We start from the raw sequence: 23,444 nt of genomic DNA, 5'->3' as shown, positions 1-23,444 counted from the left end.
AAGTAGTGCACTATATAGGGAATTGAATTGGGTCCTATTTCAGAGGCAGTCCCAGAGGCAGACAGACACACTGACTGTCTTGCTGATTGCTTGTTGTAGTAGCCTAGCTATGTATGTAGGAATGGTGGCACTGTGTGGCAGGTACAGTATGTGGGGCATGCTGCTAGCCTAGCGGAGCGTAGTGGCCCAGTCTCAGTCAGTCTGAGACGTGTGTCATGCCTGTGCCTGGATCAACATGCTTGTCACACATGCCAAGCATGTCAGTGTATTCCCTCTCCTGCTACTGCTGCACAGAAAAAGCTGTATTTTCTTTTTATTACCGTCCTGTCCTCCTGTCTGTTTTGACTGATGTATTCCCATGTTACAGTAGCTTGTGTTTTCATGGCTATGTATAGCTCCTGCTCGTGTGTGTGTGTGTGAGACGTTGTTATGGTAGGTAGGCCAGTAGAAGCACATGGCGTTCCGGGTGCGTTGGTCCCAGGGATAGTCAGAGTGCAGGAGCAGCTGTTGTCCCGGCTCAGTGTTCTGAGTGGAGTGGAGACTGGCTGCATAGCATACACTGACCCTGACACTCAACCACACCAATACACACAGAGGATACTGTGACCCCACGGCACACTGACGCTAAACAAACAAAGCACAACACAACTCAATGCGTTGCAATACACACACATCTATTCGGCCATGGAAAGCTCTTACAAACCCCTCACCAGCTAGGCTTGCTATATGATTCACATATCTTCTACCTTAAAAAAATCCCTGAATCATACACACATTCTCAGATTGCTCACACACTCACCCCCAGTTTTCATAGTGGAAAGAGTGTGTGTGTGCGTGTGCGTGTACTAGGGCTGACCCAATTTAGTCGACTTGTCGATTGTTTGGTCGATAGGCTGTTGGTCGACTGAGATTTCTTTCGTCAAGCAGTAGCAAAAAATAAATAAATCACGGTGAACAAGACACCTGTCTGATTCGCGCCTGTTTGAGTGGTCTGATCCATTGAGGAGGCCGTGGGTATGGCACAGTCCATCAGTCTAAGACATGCGCTACTGAAATTGTATATGGTTAATGTCAGGACCCGGTGCGAGAAACAGTCACTAAATCGGCAGAACCCAGAAGATGAGGCAGACACAGCAGTACTAGAGATGGTGGTTTAATAAAAAATAGATATCTTCCAAAATACAAAGAAAATCCACAAAGTGGTAAAAACAGCAAGGGAAAAACAAACCTCAAAAGACTAATACAAAATACAAAAGAACAAAACCAGAGAACCTCTGGAAAATCCAACAAGAGAAAAATATATGTTCACAACAAGGCTTGGGCTGGGGCTGGGTGCTAACATACAAACACTGAGCAAGGAACTGAGGAACACACAGGGATTAAATACTAACAAGGGAACGACATACAGGTGCAAACAATAATTAGAGCAAGGGAAAAACAAAAAGGTACAAAAAAGGTGCAATGGGGACATCTAGTGACAAAAAACCAGAACAGTCCTGGCCAAAACCTGACAGAATCCCCCTCCTAGGAACGGCTCCTCACGCTCCTACCAGCCTTCTCAGGGTGGAGGGCCCTGAACTGACGAATGAGGTCAGGGTCCAGTATGTCCTTGGCAGGAACCCAGGAGCGCTCCTCGGGACCGTAGCCTTCCCAGTCCACCAGATACTGCCAGGACCGCTGCACCCGGCGGGAGTCCAGTATCCGGTGGACGGTATAAGCCGACTGGCCTCCGATGACACGGGGCGGAGGGGGAGGTCTGCCTGCCGGAATAAGGGGAGAAAAAACAACAGGTTTTAATAAAGAAATGTGAAATGTGGGATTGATTTTAAGGGATCTGGGTAAGTGCAGGCGAAAAGTAACGGGATTGACTCTCCTGGCAATCTTAAAGGGTCCGATGAATCTCTGGGACAGCTTGCGAGACTCCACCCGTAGCGGTAAGTTTTTTGTTGAGAGCCATACTCTCTGGCCGGGGTACAGGGTAGGACCGGGACGGCGACGTCTGTTGGCTTGTCGTTGGTACTGCTGTGAGGAACGCAGAAGATTAAGACGGGCCTTCTTCCACGTAAGCCGACAGCGTCTGATGAACCTCGAGGCTGAAGGCACTCTGACTTCTGCCTCCTGGTCCGGGAACAATAGAGGAGCATAGCCAAACTGACACTCGTGCGGGGATATACCAGTGGAGGAGGAGCACAAGGTGTTGTGCGCGTACTCAGCCCAAACAATGAAGGATGACCATGTGGATGGGTTGTTGGAAACCATACATCTGAGGGTGGTTTCCAGCTCCTGATTCATCCTCTCAGTTTGGCCGTTGGACTCCGGATGGTACCCTGAAGATAAACTGGCCGTGGCCCCTATGAGTTGGCAGAAGGCCTTCCAAAACCTTGAGGCGAACTGGGGACCTCTGTCGGAAACCATATCTTGCGGGATGCCAAAGACTCGGAACACATGGTTAATCACCAACTCAGCTGTTTCCTTGGCAGAAGGTAATTTGGTCAAGGGAACAAACCTGGCCGCCTTAGAAAACCTGTCGATGATGACTAGGATCGTAGTATTACCATGGGACGGAGGAAGGCCAGTAATAAAGTCCAGCGAGATATGGGACCAGGGTCGGTGGGGAATAGATAAAGGGTGAAGGAGTCCTTGAGGGCGGAGGTGAGAAGATTTGCCCTGGCAGCACACGGAACAGGCCTTGACGAAAGTGGCAACGTCTTCTTTTATGGTGGGCCACCAGAACTTACGCTGGATGAACTCCAAGGTGCGACCTACGCCCGGGTGACAGGTGAGGCGAGAGGAGTGCCCCCACAGAAGGACTTGGGACCTTGCTGCCTTGGGAACAAACAACCGATTAGCAGGACCTCCTCCAGGGCCCGGTTCGATGGCTTGAGCTTGTTTCACGGTATCCTCCACTTGCCACGAGATCGGAGCCACGATCTTAGCGGCAGGAAGAACAGTCATGTCAGTATCTTCTCGAATGGCAGGAGAGTAGACTCGTGACAAGGCATCCGGTTTGAGATTCTTCGACCCGGGTCTATAGGTGAGAATAAACTGGAATCGGCTGAAGAAAAGAGACCATCGAGCTTGTCTGGAGTTCAACCGCTTCGCCTGCTGGATATACTCCAGATTTTTGTGGTCCGTAAGCACTTGAAACGGTTGAGAAGCCCCCTCGAGCCAGTGTCTCCATTCCTTCAATGCCATCTTAACCGCTAGGAGTTCACGATCCCCCACATCGTAATTCCTCTCGGCCGGGGTAAGCCGGTGAGAGAAGAAGGCGCAAGGATGAAGCCTCTTGTCTTCACCCCTCTGAGACAGGACAGCTCCAACACCAACCTCTGATGCGTCTACCTCCACCACAAAAGGTTCATCCGCCGTCGGTAGTGTCAGGATGGGAGCAGAGAGGATGCGCTGCTTGAGTCCTTGGAAGGCCGTCTCAGCTTCTCTTCCCCACAGAAACCTTGTGTTGCCACCCTTGGTTAAAGCTGAGAGAGGGGCTGCCACCGAGCTGAAGTTCTTGATGAACTTGCGGTAGAAGTTAGTGAAGCCCAGGAAACGCTGAACTTCCTTAACGGACTTGGGGGTGGGCCAATCTGCTACCGCCCCTACCTTCTTGGGGTCCATCTGGACTCGACCGGGTTCCACTACAAATCCCAGGAACTGTACTCGAGAGGAATGGAATTCACACTTTTCCGGCTTAACGTACAAATGGCTGTCTAGGAGGCGTTTGAGCACTTGTCTGACATGCTTAGTGTGTTCTTGAAGGGAGCTCGAAAAGATGAGGATGTCATCCAAGTAAACAAACACGAAAATGTTAAGCATATCCCTAAGCACATCGTTTATGAGCGCTTGGAACACAGCCGGGGCGTTGGTCAGGCCGAAGGGCATCACCAAGTATTCGTAGTGACCAGTAGGCGTGTTGAAAGCGGTCTTCCACTCGTCACCGGGTTTGATCCGCACAAGATGGTATGCGTTCCGCAGGTCAAGCTTAGTGAAGACCACTGCTTCCTGGAGCAGCTCAAAGGCTGTGGCCATAAGGGGTAGCGGGTAGCGGTTACGGACGGTTATGGCATTAAGTCCCCGGTAGTCGATGCAAGGACGTAATCCCCCGTCTTTTTTGGCCACAAAGAAAAACCCTGCTCCCGCCGGCGAGGTGGATGGACGCATGAGGCCTGCTGCCAGAGCGTCCTTGATGTAGGTATCCATAGCAGCTCGTTCGGGAGGAGATAGGGAAAAGATCCGACCCCTGGGGGGGCAGGTGCCCGGAAACAGGTCGATGGGGCAATCGTAAGGTCTATGAGGTGGTAGTTTGGTGGCCCTCTGTTTGCTAAATACCGGTTTGAGATCATGGTAACACTCGGGAACTCGGGACAGGTCGATGGATTCTAGAGACTCGGGAGGGGAACTCGGGGAACTTGGGAAGATACAAGTGGCTTGGCACGTAGGACCCCACTGCTTGATAGTGCCCACAGACCAGTCGATGTGAGGGTTATGGCTGTGAAGCCAGGGGTATCCAAGGACGAGAGGGAACTCGGAACACGAGGTCAGATGAAAGTTCATCACTTCCTGGTGTTGGGAAACTGAAAGACGCAAGGGGGTAGTGACACGAGTGACAAGTCCAGATCCCAAAGGGCTTCCATCCAACGTAGTAACCCTTATGGGGTCACTTAGAGGTTCAGAGGGAACGCCATTCTCCTTCGCCCAGACACCATCCATGAAGTTACCTGCGGCTCCAGAGTCTACCAAGGCTTGAAGGGGAAGCTCGTGGTTGTCCCAGGAAAGGGTAACTGGAATGAGCAGGCGGGAGTTGGATGGATGAGAGGAGGTTATGTTTCCCGTTACCGTCCTCCCAGGCCTGCACGGGAGAGTGCGTTTTCCCTGGAGCCCGGGACACGTGGAGAGGAAAGTGCCCGGTTTGCCGCAATATAGACAGCATCGCTCCCTCATCCGGCGGTCTCTCTCAGCCTGGGAGATGCGTCCAACCTGCATGGGTTCCGGTGGAGTCAGCGGGGATAAAGGTGGAGACTCGGAGCTGGGACCGATAGGAGCTAGGGTGAGAGATCTACGGTTGAGCTCTCTCTCTCTCAGACGCTGGTCTATGTGTGAAGCCAACTTGATCAGGGACTCGAGGTTGTCCGGTGGTTCCCGAGTGACCAGTTCATCTTGGATGGTGTCGGAAAGACCCTTCAAAAAGCACACTGTGAGCGCCTCGTCATTCCAGCCACTCGCTGCTGCCACCGTGCGGAACTGGATGGCATAGTCCGTCACGCTGCGCCGACCTTGGCGGAGAGTCAGGAGCTGTTTGGCTGAGTCAGGACCGCTGGTAGGACCTTGAAACACTCGCTTGAATTCTTCAGCAAAGGTAGAGTAGCTGGCACAGCAGGGACTTTGGGCATCCCACACAGCAGTAGCCCAGGCTAGGGCTTTTTCCGACAGCAGGGTGATGATATATGCTATCTTGGACCGGTCGGTGGGAAATGACGAGGGTTGCAGCTCGAAGGAGAGAGAACATTGGGTAAAAAACCCCTTACAACCACTCGGATCACCTGAGAACCGTTGGGGAGGCGGCAGACGAGGTTCAGCCAGGGGGTTAACTGCCACGGGCACTTGAATCTGATGAACTGGAGCAGAAGCGGTTGCAGGAGAAAGTTGATCAGAAATCTGCTTTATGGAAGTCATCATCTCCGACAGAAGTTGAGAATGTCCAGCCAGTAAGGCCTCTTGCTGAACCAGAGCAGCTTCGTGACGTTGGACAGTCCCCTCGTGGTGGGACAGCATGGGAAAAAAGTCCTGGGTACTGGCTGCCTCTGGGTTCATTTTAATGGCTCAGTGTTTCTGTCAGGACCCGGTGCGAGAAACAGTCACTAAATCGGCAGAACCCAGAAGACGAGGCAGACACAGCAGTACTAGAGATGGTGGTTTAATAAAAAATAGATATCTTCCAAAATACAAAGAAAATCCACAAAGTGGTAAAAACAGCAAGGGAAAAACAAACCTCAAAAGACTAATCCAAAATACAAAAGAACAAAACCAGAGAACCTCTGGAAAATCCAACAAGAGAAAAATATATGTTCACAACAAGGCTTGGGCTGGGGCTGGGTGCTAACATACAAACACTGAGCAAGGAACTGAGGAACACACAGGGATTAAATACTAACAAGGGAACGACATACAGGTGCAAACAATAATTAGAGCAAGGGAAAAACAAAAGGTACAAAAAAGGTGCAATGGGGACATCTAGTGACAAAAAACCAGAACAGTCCTGGCCAAAACCTGACAGTTAAGCTATATTATGTAAGAACAATGGTGCAGCACAAATAAATATAATATACAAATGCGCTTTCTCCCGCGTTGGATAGTGGTCGCTGTCCTCGATTCTGAAACACATCAGTGCGCTGTTGAATTGACGCCTTTTCCTAGACCGTGTTGCTACCTCATGAAGCTGGTTGAGAGAATGCCAAGAGTGTGCAAAGCTGTCATCAATGCAAAGGGTGGCTACTTTGAAGAATCTAAAATATATTTTGAATTAACACTTTTTTGGTTAGTACATGATTACATATGTGTTATTTTATAGTTTTGATGTCTTCACTATTATTCTACAATGTAGAAAACAGTAAAAATAAAGAAAAACCATTGAATGAGTAGGTGTGTCCAAACCTTTGACTTGAACAGTATATCTACAGAAACAAGACAGATCCTGCTTCTGTTGCCTGTTTGAGTGTTTGTTTAATAGCCTACTGACTACTACACCAAGCCTCACGCAACCACATGTCGGATAAACTATTTCACAAATTCGGCTGTTTTTAATCTTTGCTATGCTGTAATAAAGACTTCACACGTTTTTCCCGTTAGACGAGCCTCTGGTATTATTTATAATTAATTTAGTGTTTACACTGTTCCAAATTGTCAGAAATAATATTTATAATAATAATAACCCTCCTTTTTCCTTGATCTCCTTCTGGTTATTATTATTATTATGATCATCATTATAATAATTTTTAATGTCATTATCATTAGTAGCCTTAGTGTAGCAGCCTTGTATAACTACCATCGAGCTCTAGGCCTAAGACCGCATCTTTGTTAGTCTTAATACGTAACTTACTTAGGCCTATATTTCAATACCTACAGTTGAAGTCAGAAGTTTACATACACCTTAGCCAAATACATTTAAACTCAGTTTTTAACAATTCCTGACATTTAATCCTAGTAAAAATTCACTGTCTTAGGTCAGTTAGGACCACCACTTTATTTTAAGAATGTGAAATGTCAAAAATAAGTAGAGAGACGGATTTATTTCAGCTTTTATTCCTTTCATCACATTCCCAGTGGGTCCGAAGTGTACATACACTCAATAAGTATTTGGTAGCATTGCCTTTAAATTGTTTAACTTGTGACAAAAGTTTTGGGTAGCCTTCCACAAGCTTCCCACAATAAGTTGGGTGAATTTTGGCCCATTCCTCTTGACAGAGATGGTGTAACTGAGTCAGGTTTTGTAGGCCTCCTTGCTCGCACACGTTTTTTCAGTTCTGCCCACAAATTTTCTATAGGATTGAGGTCAGGGCTTTGTGATGGACACTCCAATACCTTGACTTTGTTGTCCTGAAGCCATTTTGCCACAACTTTGGAAGTATGCTTGGGGTCATTGTCCATTTGGAAGACCCATTTGCGACCATGCTTTAACTTCCTGACTGATGTCTTGAGATATTGCTTCAATATATTTACATTCATTTCCTCCTCATGATGCCATCTAGTTTGTGAAGTGCACCAGTCCCTCCTGCAGCAAAGCACCCCCCCAACATGATGCTGCCACCCCCGTTCTTCACTGTTGGGATGGTGTTCTTCGGCTTGCAAGCCTCCCCCTTTTTCCTCCAAACATAACGATGGTTATTATGGCCAAACAGTTCTATTTTTGTTTCATCAGACCAGAGGACATTTCTCCAAAAAGTACGATCTTTGTGCCCATGTGCAGTGGCAAACCGTAGTCTGGCTTTTTTTATGGTGGTTTTGGAGCAGTGGCTTCTTCCTTGCTGAGCGGCCTTTCAGGTTATGTCGATATAGGACTCGTTTTACTGTGGATATAGATACTTTTGTACCTGTTTCCTCCAGCATCTTCACAAGGTCCTTTGCTGTTGTTCTGGGATTGGTTTGCACTTTTTGCACCAAAGTACGTTCATCTCTAGGAGATAGAACGCGTCTCCTTCCTGAGTGGTATGACGGCTACGTAGTCCCATGCTGTTTATACTTGCATACTATTGTTTGTACAGATGAACGTGGTACCTTCAGGTGTTTGGAAATTGTTCCCAAAGATGAACCAGACTTGTGGAGGTCTACAATTCTTTTTCTGAGATCTTGGCTGATTTCTTTTGATTTTCCCATGATGTCAAGCAAAGAGGCACTGAGTTTGAAGGTAGACCTTGACCTTGACCTTTGAAGGTAGACCTTGAAATACATCCACAGGTACACCTCCAATTGACTCAAATGGTGTCATTTAGCCTATCAGAAGCTTCTAAAGCCATGACATCATTTTCTGGAATTTTCCAAGCTGTTTAAAGGCACAGTCAACTTAGTGTATGTAAACTTCTGACCCACTGGAATTGTGATACAGTGAATTATAAGTGAAATAATCTGTCTGTAAACAATTGTTGGAAAAATTACTTGTGTCATGAACAAAGTAGATGTCCTAACCGGCTTGCCAAAACTATAGTTTGTTAACAAGAAATTTGTAGAGTAGTTGATAAACACATTTAATGACTCCAACCTAAGTGAATGTAAACTTCCGACTTCAAATGTATATAGGCTACTGTATCAATCAATAATTTATTTGTTCAATGTCATCACATAACATAAGCGTCATTCATGATTTGAAATGCAATCAAGCATTTTAGCTTTAAAATAAAATAACATGGAGACCATTGAAATATTAGCGTAAACAGTAAATAGGCCTAAAACGTTCATATTCAGAAATGTTATTCACAATTGAATGTGACTGTTTTTAGTCTTTGCTGTAATAAAGGCTGTACAACAAAAAACGTACGTACGACAGACTCTGGTATGGTTATAATTTATTTAGTGTTGTTTTATAATTTATTTAGTGTTGTTTACATTGTTCCAAACAGTCAGAAAAATTATATTGTAATCTATACAGCACCTATTTGGCACACATAATATGCAGGCAGAGCTTGCTCCTTGCCTTCTTTTTGTTGATCTCCAGTATTTTCCATAACTAGTCACATTTATTCCACACATATGACTTCCCCTTTACCTCCTGAGCAACCAGTAAACATTCCCCCGTTTCGAGTTTATTTGTCACGTCATCTGCATCCATTTTGCTGTCACGTGTTACAGTGTTCAGAGTTTGTTATAACCAATATATTGATTTGATTATGATATGCTATACAGTGCATTCGGGAAAGAATCCAGACCCCTTGACTTTTTACATATTTTGTTACGTTGAAGCCTTTTTCTAAAATGGATCCCACAATTATATATTTTTTCATCAATCTACACATAATACTCCATAATGACCAAGCAAAAAAAGTTTTTTAGAAATGTTTGCAGATTTATAAAAAAACAAAACAGAAATGCCTTATTTACATAAGAATTCAGACCCTTGGCCCTCCCGAGTGGCGGAGCGGTCTAAGGCACTGCGTCGCAGTGCTAGAGGCTTCCCTACAGATCCGGGTTCAATCCCGTTCTGTGTCGCAGCCGATCGGGAGACACATGAGGCGGCTCACAATTGGCACAGCGTCGTCCGGGTTAGGGGAGGGTTTGGCCGGCTGGGATGTCCTTGTCCCATCGCGCTCTAGCGACTCCTTGTGGCCAGCTGTACAGTGTTTCCTGTACACATTGGTGCTTCTGGATTAAGCAAGCAGTGTGTCAAGAAGCAGTGCAGCTTGGCGGGGTCCTGTTTCGGAGGACGCATGGCTCTCGACCTTTGCCTCTCCTGAGTCCGTACGGGAGTTGCAGTGAAGGGACAAGACTGTAACTGGTAGAAAAAGGAGTAAAAAGTACCCCCACATTTTTTTTCTATAGAAAAGTATTCAGACCCTTTGTTATGAGACTCAAAAATTGAGTTCAGGTGTATCCTGTTTCCATTCATCAACCTTGAGATGTTTGACAGTGCATTTCAGGGGAAAAACCAAGCCATGAGATCAAAGGAATTGTCCATAGGGCTCCAAGACAGATCTGGGGAAGGGTATCAAAAAATGTCTGCAGCATTGAAGGTCTCCAAGAAGACTGTGGCCTCCATCATTCTTAAATGGAAGCGTTTTGAACCACAAATACTTTTCCTAGAGCTGGTTGCCCGGCCAAACTGAGCAATCGGGGGAGAAGGGCCTTGGTCAGGGAGGTGACCAAGAACCCGATGGTCGCTCTGACAGATCTCCAGAGTTCCTCTGTGGAGTTGGGAGAACCTCTGTGGAGATGGACAACCATCTCTACAGCACTCCACCAATCAGGCCTTTATGGTAGAGTCGGAGACGGAAGCCACTCCTCAGTAAAAGGCACATGACAGCCCGCTTAGAGTTTGCCAAAAGGCATCTAAAGGACTATCAGATTATGAGAAACAAAATTCTCTGTTCTGATGAAACCAAGATTGAACTCTGTAGCCTGAATGCCATGCCTCACGTCTGGAGGAAATGTGGCACCATCCCTACAGTGAAGCATTGTGGTGGCAGCATCATGGTGGTGGCAGCATTATGCTGTGGGGATGTTTTTCAGCAGCAGGGACTGGGAGACTAGGCAGGATCGAGGGAAAGATGAACGGAGCAAAGTACAGAGAGATCCTTGATGAAAACCTGCTCCAGAGTGCTCAGGACCTCAGACTAGGGCGAGAGTTCACCTTCCAACAGGACAACGACCCTAAGCACACAGCCAAGACAACGCATGAGTGGCTTAGTGACAGGTCTCTGAATGTCCTTGAGTGGCCCAGCCAGAGCCAGGACTTGAACCTGATCGAACATCTCTGGAGAGACCTGAAAATAGCTGTGCAGCGACGCTCCCCGTCCAACCTGACAAAGCTTGAGAGGATCTACAGAGAAGAATGGGAGAAACTCCCCAAATACAGGTGTACCAAAGAAGACTTGAGGCTGTAATCGCTGCAAAGGATGCTTCAACAAAGTACTGAGTAAAGGGTCTGAATACTTATGTAAGTGTGATTTTTCAGTTTTTAAATTGTGTGTAGATTTATGAGAAAAAAAATGTGTGATCCATTTTAGAATAAGGCTGTAACGTAACAAAGTGTGGAAAAAGAGAAGGGGTTTGATACTTTCTGAATGCACTGTATGTTGCAGCTCCAGCAACACAGTTGGATATCACGCAATACACACTGTTGGTGTTTTGTGGTGGTCATTGCAGAAGGGTGGAGAGAGAGCCAAAGGGTTCTAGTCACAGTCACTCGCTGTATATTTTTTTAACACATCGCAGTAAGTCGGGCCCGGCACATTCAAATCAATTGCGGTCTGTGTCCCTCTAGTCATTTCTGTGACTTAATTATTTCATCAAACAGTTTGCTTAAAGCATCAGACAAGCTCAGTGCATTTCATTGATTTGATTAAAACACATAGGATGTGTCTATACATGGAAAAATAAACATTTTAAAATTAGACCAATCGATTGGTCGAAAGAACAGACGACTCTTGGTCGACCAAGATTTGTTTTAGTCTGGGACAGCCCTAGTGTGGGGGTGTGTGTGTGTGCGCGCACATATACATGTGATCCCTGAAATTACAGGGGAGGCAAGGGAGCAGGGAGAGCCTATATTCCCTCTTAGCCAGGATAGCGTAGCTGTGGTTTCCCTCTCATATTCATGTCAAGGACCCTAAAGCATCAGCCAGTAGGCCGCTTATATTAGCTTACTCCACACACATTGGTAGGTGGAAATTTAGATCTCCCAAATATAACTTTAAATTGCGTTAAGAAAACTCAGACCTTACACTGAATGTTCTTTTGAATGGCATTCAATTCATGCAAAAACATGAAGGCTAGTGCAAGATTTACAATGAGGTGTGCCCCCAACAATTCAATATAGACGACAGGATTGTAAAAGTTCATATGAACTTAATGTTTAAATTTATACAGTATGTGGGTATCAATGACTCATTTGTGTTATTATGTTTACAGACATTTGACTCTGGTCTTTCTTGGTTGGAATATATTTTGCCCATGATTCTAGGGATTGGACTAACCTGTAATTTAAGATGTGTTTCAAGTTAAAATTCATTTCCCTCAAGTTCTAGGCTAGTGATTCATTCAGAGTTTGCTGCCTGTGGTGCTTCTAAATGTTACAGTAGGCATGTATTGCTCAATTTCTTAAATGGTTAGACTAGCTAGTTATTGCAAACATCCAGCACGAGGTGTTAGGCCTATCTAGTAGGAAGTAGGCCTACTGTATAAGCCTTGTTCGAGCCAGAATAGTCCATAGGGCAGGAGGCACCTACCGGTATCTTCTGTTTCTGTAGCGGGAGGCAGCTTGATGTTTTAGTACACCCCCTAGACAGACTAGCTTCCTATCTACTATAAATCAAATTAGCCTAGTAGGCTTGTATCATGCAGCTTCTACTTTCCAATCAAAGGAAAACAAAAAGTAGAGGAACACAATACTGCTGAATCATGTTAGGCTTCATTGCCTCTTTTCTGTCCATTGAAGCAGCTGATTCCCACTGTTTTAAAAAATAAATATTTATTTAACCTTTATTTAACTAAGTCAGTCAGTTAAGAACAAATTCTTATTTACAATGACAATCTACACCGGCCAAACCCGGACGACGCTGGGCCAATTGTGCACCGCTCTATGGGACTCCCAATCACGGCCGGTTGTGATACAGCCTGCCATAATAATGTGCTCACTGCTCATCCTCTCTCCTTATTGGCTTTCTGCGCCTTTACTCAATCACAGCATCTGAACTAGCCAGCCCCCATGAAAAACCCATATTTTACATGTTACAGCAAGCTGAAAATAACTCCCTACATGCATAGACATGAAAGGGCCTTTTAAAAACAGTAAAAAAAACATCAAATTGCTTTTTATGTTTCATCTTCTTCCAGAAAGTTTTTTTTCTTTATAATGCTTTTACTTTATATGGCAAGGTGCTCTAACAATTAGCAGCAGTGACAGTGAGGACGTCCTGTGGTGAAAAGGGAGGCTGAATGTCTGTTGCTGTGTGTTGCGGTGTGTGTTGCTCATTAGGAGTGAACACACATTGAGGGGTTCCAGACTCAGACACATCTCCCTGATAAACCTCATCATAAAGCTAAAAGCCCATCCGTTGTTACACTGTTGAAATACCACCTTAATATCACAAACACACGGCAAGACTAGTTGTTCCAGAAAGAAGTCCGGTCAGCCCATTCCCATGGGAAGAGTAACATGAGAGGGAAGTGACGTGATATAGTATGTTTCATAATGTAGGCCTAACTCGTCAAGGCGGTTTGGTTTCTATGGTTTGGAAGGGGCTGTCGTTTCTGAATAAAAGCATGAAAGATAAAAGTTGAAAAGAAGCCCATGTTCTCCTTTTTGACTGAGGTTCTGTCAGGACCCGGTGAGAGAAACAGTCACTAATAGTCGGCAGAACCCAGAAGATGAGGCAGACTCAGCAGTACTAGAGATGGTGGTTTAATAAAAGGACAAGATCTTCAGGCAAAGAATATAAATCCACCACGTCCAAAAATAAAGCCAAGAGGCACAAAATGGAAATCCTCCAAAATACAAAGAAACTCCACAAAGTGGTAAAAACAGCAGGGAAAAACAAACCTCAAAAGACTACTCAAAAATACACAAGCACTAAACCAGAGAACCTCTGGAAAATCCAATAAGAGAAATATAAGTTCACAACAAGGCTGGGGCTGGGTGCTAACATACAAACACTGAGCAAAGAACTGAGGAACACACAGGGTTTAAATACTAACAAGGGAACGACACACAGGTGCAAACAATAATTAGAGCAAGGACAAAACAAAAGGTACAAAAAAGGTGCAATGGGGACATCTAGTGACCAAAACCTGAACAGTCCTGGCCAAAACCTGACAGAATCCCCCTCCTAGGAACGGCTCCTGACGTTCCTACCAGCCTTCTCAGGGTGGAGGGCCCTGAACTGACGAATGAGGTCAGGGTCCAGTATGTCCTTGGCAGGAACCCAGGAGCGCTCCTCGGGACCGTAGCCTTCCCAGTCCACCAGATACTGCCAGGGCCGCTGCACCCGGCGGGAATCCAGTATCCGGTGGACGGTATAAGCCGACTGGCCTCCGATGACACGGGGCGGAGGGGGAGGTCTGCCTGCCGGGATAAGGGGAGAAAAAACAACAGGTTTTAATAAAGAAATGTGAAATGTTGGATTGATCTTAAGGGATCTGGGTAAGTGCAGGCGAAAAGTAACGGGATTGACTCTCCTGGCAATCTTAAAGGGACCGATGAATCTCTGGGACAGCTTACGAGACTCCACCCGTAGCGGTAAGTTCTTTGTTGAGAGCCATACTCTCTGGCCGGGGTACAGGGTAGGACCGGGACGGCGACGTCTGTTGGCTTGTCGCTGGTACTGCTGTGAGGAACGCAGAAGATTAAGACGGGCCTTCTTCCACGTAAGCCGACAGCGTCTGATGAACCTTGAGGCTGAAGGCACTCTGACTTCTGCCTCCTGGTCCGGGAACAATAAAGGAGCATAGCCAAACTGACACTCGTGCGGGGATATACCAGTGGAGGAGGAGCACAAGGTGTTGTGCGCGTACTCGGCCCAAACAATGAAGGATGACCATGTGGACGGGTTGTTGGAAACCATACATCTGAGGGTGGTTTCCAACTCCTGATTCATCCTCTCGATTTGGCCGTTGGACTCCGGATGGTACCCTGAAGATAAACTGGCCGTGGCCCCTATGAGTTGGCAGAAGGCCTTCCAAAACCTTGAGGCGAACTGGGGACCTCTGTCGGAAACCATATCTTGCGGAATGCCAAAGACTCGGAACACATGGTTAATCACCAACTCAGCTGTTTCCTTGGCAGAAGGTAATTTGGTCAAGGGAACAAACCTGGCCGCCTTAGAAAACCTGTCGATGATGACTAGGATAGTAGTATTACCATGGGACGGAGGAAGGCCAGTAATAAAGTCCAACGAGATATGGGACCAGGGTCGGTGGGGAATAGATAAAGGGTGAAGGAGTCCTTGAGGGCGGAGGTGAGAAGATTTGCCCTGGGAGCACACGGGACAGGCCTTGACGAAAGTGGCAACGTCTTCTCTTATGGTGGGCCAACAGAACTTACGCTGAATGAACTCCAAGGTGCGACCTACGCCCGGGTGACAGGTGAGGCGAGAGGAGTGCCCCCACAGAAGGACTTGGGATCTTGCTGCCTTGGGAACAAACAACCGATTGGCAGGACCTCCCTTAGGACCCGGTTCGATGGCTTGAGCTTGTCTCACGGTATCCTCAACTTGCCACGAGATTGGAGCCACGATCTTAGCGGCAGGAAGAACAGTCATGTCAGTATCTTCTCGAATGGCAGGAGAGTAGACTCGTGACAAGGCGTCCGGTTTGAGATTCTTCGACCCGGGTCTATAGGTAAGGATAAACTGGAATCGGCTGAAGAAAAGAGACCATCGAGCTTGTCTGGAGTTCAACCGCTTCGCCTGCTGGATATACTCCAGATTTTTGTGGTCCGTAAGCACTTGAAATGGTTGAGAAGCCCCCTCGAGCCAGTGTCTCCATTCCTTCAATGCCATCTTAACCGCTAGGAGTTCACGATCCCCCACATCGTAATTCCTCTCGGCCGGGGTAAGCCGGTGAGAGAAGAAGGCGCAAGGATGAAGCCTCTTGTCTTCCCCCCTCTGAGACAGGACAGCTCCAACACCAACCTCTGATGCGTCTACCTCCACCACAAAAGGTTCATCCGTCGTCGGTAGTGTCAGGATGGGAGCAGAGAGGATGCGCTGCTTGAGTCCTTGGAAGGCCGTCTCAGCTTCTCTTCCCCACAGAAACCTTGTGTTGACACCCTTGGTTACAGCTGAGAGAGGGGCTGCCACCGAGCTGAAGTTCTTGATGAACTTGCGGTAAAAGTTAGTGAAGCCCAGGAAATGCTGAACTTCCTTAACGGACTTGGGGGTGGGCCAATCCGCTACCGCCCCTACCTTCTTGGGGTCCATCTGGACTCGACCGGGTTCCACTACAAATCCCAGGAATTGTACTCGAGAGGAATGGAATTCACACTTTTCCGGCTTAACGTACAAATGGCTGTCTAGGAGGCGTTTGAGCACTTGTCTGACATGCTTAGTGTGTTCTTGAAGGGAGCTCGAAAAGATGAGGATGTCATCCAAGTAAACAAACACGAAAATGTTAAGCATATCCCTAAGCACATCGTTTATGAGCGCTTGGAACACAGCCGGGGCGTTGGTCAGGCCGAAGGGCATCACCAAGTATTCGTAGTGACCAGTAGGCGTGTTGAAAGCGGTCTTCCACTCGTCACCGGGTTTGATCCGCACAAGATGGTATGCGTTCCGTAGGTCAAGCTTAGTGAAGACCACTGCTTCCTGGAGCAGCTCAAAGGCTGTGGCCATAAGGGGTAGCGGGTAGCGGTTACGGACGGTTATGGCATTAAGTCCCCGGTAGTCGATGCAAGGACGTAATCCACCGTCTTTTTTGGCCACAAAGAAAAACCCTGCTCCCGCCGGCGAGGTGGATGGACGCATGAGGCCTGCTGCCAGAGCGTCCTTGATGTAGGTATCCATAGCAGCTCGTTCGGGAGGAGATAGGGAAAAGATCCGACCCCTGGGGGGGCAGGTGCCCGGAAACAGGTCGATGGGGCAATCGTAAGGTCTATGGGTGGTCGTTTGGTGGCCCTCTGTTTGCTAAATACCGGTTTGAGGTCATGGTAACACTCGGGAACTCGGGACAGGTCGATGGATTCTAGAGACTCGGGAGGGGAACTCGGGGAACTAGGGAAGATACAAGTGGCTTGGCACGTAGGACCCCACTGCTTGATAGTGCCCACAGACCAGTCGATGTGAGGGTTATGGCTGTGAAGCCAGGGGTATCCAAGGACAAGAGGGAACTCGGAACACGAGGTCAGATGAAAGTTCATCACTTCCTGGTGTTGGGAAACTGAAAGTCGCAAGGGGGTAGTGACACGAGTGACAAGTCCAGATCCCAAAGGGCTTCCATCCAACGTAGTAACCCTTATGGGGTCACTAAGAGGTTCAGAGGGAACGCCATTCTCTTTCGCCCAGACACCATCCATGAAGTTACCTGCGGCTCCAGAGTCTACCAAGGCTTGAAGGGGAAGCTCGTGGTTGTCCCAGGAAAGGGTAACTGGAATAAGCAGGCGGGAGTTGGATGGATGGGAGGAGGTTATGTTTCCCGTTACAGTCCTCCCAGGCCTGCACGGGAGAGTGCGTTTTCCCTGGAGCCCGGGACACGTGGAGATGAAATGGCCCGGTTTGCCGCAATATAGACAGCATCGCTCCCTTATTCGGCGGTCTCTCTCAGCCTGGGAGATGCGTCCAACCTGCATGGGTTCCGGTGGAGTCAGCGAGGATAAAGGTGGAGACTCGGAGCTGGGACCGATAGGAGCTAGGGTGAGAGATCTACGGTTGAGCTCACTCTCTCTCAGACGCTGGTCTATGCGTGAAGCCAACTTGATCAGGGACTCGAGGTTGTCCGGTGGTTCCCGAGTGGCCAGTTCATCTTGGATGGTGTCGGAAAGACCCTTCAAAAAACACACTGTGAGCGCCTCGTCGTTCCAGCCACTCGCTGCTGCCACCGTGCGGAACTGGATGGCATAGTCCGTCACGCTGCGCCAACCTTGGCTGAGAGTCAGGAGCTGTTTGGCTGAGTCAGGACCCCTGGTGGGATCTTGAAACACTCGCTTGAATTCTTCAGCAAAGGTAGAGTAGCTGGCACAGCAGGGACTTTGGGCATCCCACACAGCAGTAGCCCAGGCTAGGGCTTTTTCCGACAGCAGGGTGATGATATATGCTATCTTGGACCGGTCGGTGGGAAACGACGAGTGTTGCAGCTCGAAGGAGAGAGAACATTGGGTGAAAAACCCCTTACAAACACTCGGATCACCTGAGAACCGTTGGGGAGGCGGCAGACGAGGTTCAGCCAGGGGGTTAACTGCCACGGGTACTTGAATCTGATGAACTGGAGCAGAAGCGGTTGCAGGGGAAAGTTGATCAGAAATCTGCTTTATGGAAGTCATCATCTCCGACAGAAGTTGAGAATGTCCAGCCAGTAAGGCCTCTTGCTGAACCAGAGCAGCTTCGTGACGTTGGACAGTCCCCTCGTGGTGGGACAGCATGGGAAAAAAGTCCTGGGTACTGGCTGCCTCTGGGTTCATTTTAATGGCTCAGTGTTTCTGTCAGGACCCGGTGAGAGAAACAGTCACTAATAGTCGGCAGAACCCAGAAGATGAGGCAGACTCAGCAGTACTAGAGATGGTGGTTTAATAAAAGGACAAGATCTTCAGGCAAAGAATATAAATCCACCACGTCCAAAAAATAAAGCCAAGAGGCACAAAATGGAAATCCTCCAAAATACAAAGAAACTCCACAAAGTGGTAAAAACAGCAGGGAAAAACAAACCTCAAAAGACTACTCAAAAATACACAAGCACTAAACCAGAGAACCTCTGGAAAATCCAATAAGATAAATATAAGTTCACAACAAGGCTGGGGCTGGGTGCTAACATACAAACACTGAGCAAAGAACTGAGGAACACACAGGGTTTAAATACTAACACGGGAACGACACACAGGTGCAAACAATAATTAGAGCAAGGACAAAACAAAAGGTACAAAAAAGGTGCAATGGGGACATCTAGTGACCAAAACCTGAACAGTCCTGGCCAAAACCTGACAAGGTTCAGTCCTGATTACAGTTTTTATTTTTATGACTGTTCTCAACATGGATCTCTCCTGTAACTGTGTCTATATCTAAGTAACTGTGTCTCTCCCCTTCCCCCTGTCTATAGGTGTGTGCAGTAACGAGGTGCTGGTCCCAGAGAGGGTGAGTGCTGTGCTGGGGAAGAACATTACTCTGGGCTGCAGGGTGGAGGTGGGCACCAACCTCAGCCTCACCCAGAGCTCCTGGGAGCGTCGCCTGCCCTCAGGCACCATCACCCTGGCTGTTTTCAACCCCCAGTTTGGCATCTCCATCTCTCCAGACTACGCCAGGCGCCTGTCCTTCCTGAACCCCTCCGTGCACGATGCCACCATCGTCCTGGAAGGCGTGGGATTTCAGGACATCGGGTCTTACACGTGTAAAGTGGCGACTTTCCCACTGGGCAACACGCAGGCATCCACCACCGTCAATATACTAGGTATGTGGAACTCTTAGACTGCTTCGGACTTGGTCAATTTACCTTATTCCCTTTATAGTGCACTACTATTGACCAGGGCCCGCATTGGGCTCTGGTCAAAAGTAGTGCACTATAGAGGAAATAGGGTGCCATTTTTGATGCAGCCCCAATGGGCCCTAGTCAAAAGTAGTGCTCTAAATGGGGAATAGGCTGTCATTTGGGACATAGACACTCGGCGTCCACCATAAAGATACAGTTACTTTTTTGTACTGTAGAAGCATACAGCACCAGCTCCATTTTACCTGAATGTCCTTTCTCAGAAAATGTTCTCATTATCCCCATGAATTATAGGAGGTCAGTTCAGACTTGATAAATATTCATACAGCTAGCCTTATTACTGTAGGAGCCAAATGCCACATAGATTTACTGACTTAATATAAACAAATCCACACGTAAAGGTTCCAACTCGTATGGACCCATTATAAAGTAGCACCTTACTGAGAGTGAACTTTAAGGATTGTTGTGCGGTCAGCATGTGTTTCCACCCCTATAATGGTTGATTGGATTGTGGACGGTGATGAAAGCTGCAGCCAGCCAGGATTCATGTGTATCTCTCCTGAGGCTGAGTCCCAAATAGCACCCTATGCCATATGTAGTGCACTACTTTTGACTGGTGAAAGTAGTGCACAATATAGGGAATAGGGTGCCATTTGACACTCGGCCTCAGGCTGGCTCTGATGACTAATGAGGGCTACATTAAGTGCTGCTGTGACAGGAGGCTGCCTGCCTCGACTCAGTGTCTGGGCCTCCACAGCCTTCCATTAGCCCACATCTACCTTTAGTCTTGCTGTGTCCCAAATGGCACGGTCTTCTCTAGTGCACTGCTTTTGACCAGGGGCCATGGGGAATAGGGTAATTTGGGACGCAACCTGGGCTTCCACCCGCCTTCCTTTACTCTGTGTTGTTGTTTATTGGGGGTGTTTTATTTCTTAACACTGTGAGTGGGTACTCTCCTCTTCTGAGAATAATCACTGATATAAAAACAAAACGCTCATAGCTTCCCTTTCAACAACGGTTGTAAGAATGTAATAGTCTGGGACAGATTTGAATCTTATAAGAGGAGTGCAGTGTACATTCAGGTAATGAACCCCCCCCCCCCCCCCCTCTCTCTTTCTCATTCTGTCTCTCTCTCCCACCCCATTCCTCCTAACCTTACAAAAGGCAAAGGGTTACATTTTATTGGTAGGAGGAGCTTTGCTACTTGAGCCTCAAGCCCCCACCTGTAAACAATGGCAAAGGAATAATACACCACCACCGAAACTCTGAGAATTAGAATGACCTTTTGTTTGGGATTGTTATTGCTGACAAGGAAGTGAGAAACCTTATGCAGTTTTCTAAGAGACTGAGTTTCTGCTAAGACTTCTAAGAGAAAACAAGACAACACTTAAAAAAGCTGCATTAATGAAAATGTCAACTGATGATACTAGGCCTGACATTGCGGCAAACTCCACAGTCTGGCCCAGTTCCACTTTAACTTTCTGAGTTATTGTATCATCAAACCATAAGCGGTCTTCTACTCAGGCCCAGATCTCTCTGTATGACTCACTGATAGCCATGTTTTACTGTCCATGACATGCATTTGATGTGGAGCAATAACATCTTCTCTTTTCAGCTGAGTCATAAAAACTAAAGAGAACATAACCTCGCAGCAGTGCAGTGCCATGGCAAGACTTGTTCAATTGTTGAGGGTCAAATTAAATTTGTATGTTTTATTGTTAGAAGTTGTTTCATTAGATAATCAAAATATCCATTCTCTATGATTTACTTGATCATCCAATGAGCCCCATAAATGCAGAGATTGGTGATAATTGTAATTATTCTTAAGTGTACTGATTGATATGTCAAAACTGTGGAGATACTGCATGGTTTGACCACTAGCCTTACAGTTGAACTGTAGTCCTGGTTGGCTGGCTTTGTCAGCTGCGCTCTCATAGTGCTGGTTGATATGGCCAAAATATCATATCACAGTATACATTTTTAAAATGTTTTTGAATAACTAAAGATCTTTATTTGCTTTGAGTAGTGTGTGACCCTAGGGGGGCAGCACATACATTCTAAGTGATTTCAATGGGTCTTTCTCCATTCTGATTGTTTTATACTATTCAGTTCAACCAAAAATAATTTGCAGCATTTTCATTTCATTTCTGCATTTCCTGCACTAATTTGACATAATTTCCACACTTCCATGTAGGGCTGCACGATATGGGCAAACAATCTAGTCCTTAATTTTAACCAAATGTTGCAATTGCGATTTGACTTGAGATCTAGAGCAAAACACTTCGGTGAACTGTTGGAATCATGAAAATAGACTGATTATTCTAATTCTATAGTTATAATATAGTAGTGGGCACTTTGAATAGTGTTGTTTGACATGACAATGAATGAAAATGCCAGGGAGGAGTTATTGTGACAGGGTAGGAACCCTATAATCTTTGGCTACATTTAATGTTTTCTCTTAGCTACTCCATGCAACCCAAAGTGGGTGGTAAACTCAATGTAAAGAAAATGAAATTACACGTCCCCCTGATTTGGTTACAGCTACTTCATGTAGCTAACATATTCATGCTTTGCCTATTCCTCTTTGATTTATAAAATCAAATCAAATGTTATTGGTCACATACTCATGGTTAGCAGGTGGTGAAGAAGGAACCTGTATGGGTGGACCATTTGCTGCACAAACAACATGCTGATTTAGGTCTACACCATCACTGGTATTATCAGGCTGTATCACTCTAATGTTTCCTCTGACTCATTACATTTATTAGCTAGCTAAACAACTAACTAGCGATTAGCATTAGTGGCTAACAAGATTTCGGCCCAACTTGCTAAGAAAATACAATCTAGCTGTTTGCAGGAGAGCAGAGATGAGTGAAACAACGCACTTTACTCGACAGCACAAAGTAAACAATTTACAAAGTGCTAAAAGAACAGTTGCCACAAAAACATGGGTGTTAAACAGCACCCGATACAAACCAGCCGGAACATACCGATCTGAACAAAATAACAATCACACACAAAGACATGGGGGAAACAGAGGGTTAAATACATGACCAGTAATTGGGAAATGAAAACCAGGTGTGTGGAAAAACGAGACAAAACAAATGGAAAAATGACAAATGGATCGGCGATGGCTAGAAGACCGGTGACTTCGACCGCCGAACACCACCCGAACAAGGAGAGGCATCAACTTCGGCCGAAGTCGTGACACCAGTATATCGGAAAATAAGGTATACCGCCCAGCCCTACGCGTTCATGGGAGCATAGCGGAACTGGGCAGTGCGTGGGTGGGACAGGGTCAACACGGCTCCCAATGCCTGCTCTCTGCCTGTCTGACGGAAAATCATTACCCTCTGCACTCAACAAGATAGATCTGAACCACCTCCCTTCCCGACAGCCTCTCCAAATTAGCACGTACCCCTGATTTGGTTACACTGGAGGGAAGGGGATAGGGGGGTGGGCTATGGGGTGCCAGGATGCCACCTTAACACAACAGAGCTACTGTGCGCGGTCAGTCAGTGGGGTGGGGAAGGGGGAGTGTTGATTAGATGAGTGTGTGGGGCACAATGTGAGCAGGTTGACTGAGATGGCTGCATGATGCCCGGGCGTAGGAGACACAGGTATATTTTTAGAAGAGGGAGTCTCTGGGGTGTCGTTTCACTGTGAGGAGGGGTACGGCAGATGTCTGGGGGCGATGGCCTTGTCTGGAGGATCTGTATGTGTGACCCACATGCCACAGTGTCACTGTGAAATGAAGTCCAGCAGCTGTTAGTGTTAGTGCCGTGCCCTCTGCAAGGAGAGAAGGAGACCACGGACAGAGAGAAAGAGAGGGGGGAGGAGAAATGGACATGGCAAAGAGAGAGAGCAGGGTAGGGGAGATTCAGTAGCCTGACAACTGACACTAAATTATTCTGCTGCTCTGTCATTCGCTACAAACTTTAGTCTGAGACTACCTTCATTGAAGTTGTTTGTGGTGACAAGGGGCAGGAGGGGCGTTGTACAAAATAAAGTTGTCTCTAACCAATCTGAGTATCAAAGCCAATGCCACATTTTCAAACCACTGCTTTACCCACGTGTGTTCTGGCTCTGGCCCAACCCATTGGTTTCTGGACCAATCA

General features: G+C 46.9%; 1 protein-coding gene across 5 annotated transcripts in view; it reads left to right on the top strand.

Annotated features, from left to right (window-relative positions):
* The window catches only part of nectin3a (nectin cell adhesion molecule 3a), a 113,767-nt gene that overhangs the window by 32,126 nt on the left and 58,197 nt on the right, over positions 1–23,444 (top strand). For all 5 annotated transcript variants that reach the window (XM_071357312.1, XM_071357310.1, XM_071357314.1 and 2 more), the window contains exon 2: positions 18,943–19,290. In XM_071357312.1, the coding sequence (XP_071213413.1) occupies positions 18,943–19,290 (348 nt within the window). The remainder of the gene's footprint in view (positions 1–18,942; positions 19,291–23,444) is intronic.

Source organism: Salvelinus alpinus, chromosome 21 (assembly GCF_045679555.1).
Source record: "Salvelinus alpinus chromosome 21, SLU_Salpinus.1, whole genome shotgun sequence".
NCBI classification, from domain to species: Eukaryota; Metazoa; Chordata; class Actinopteri; order Salmoniformes; family Salmonidae; genus Salvelinus; species Salvelinus alpinus.
This window is presented reverse-complemented; position numbering and strand designations above follow the sequence as displayed.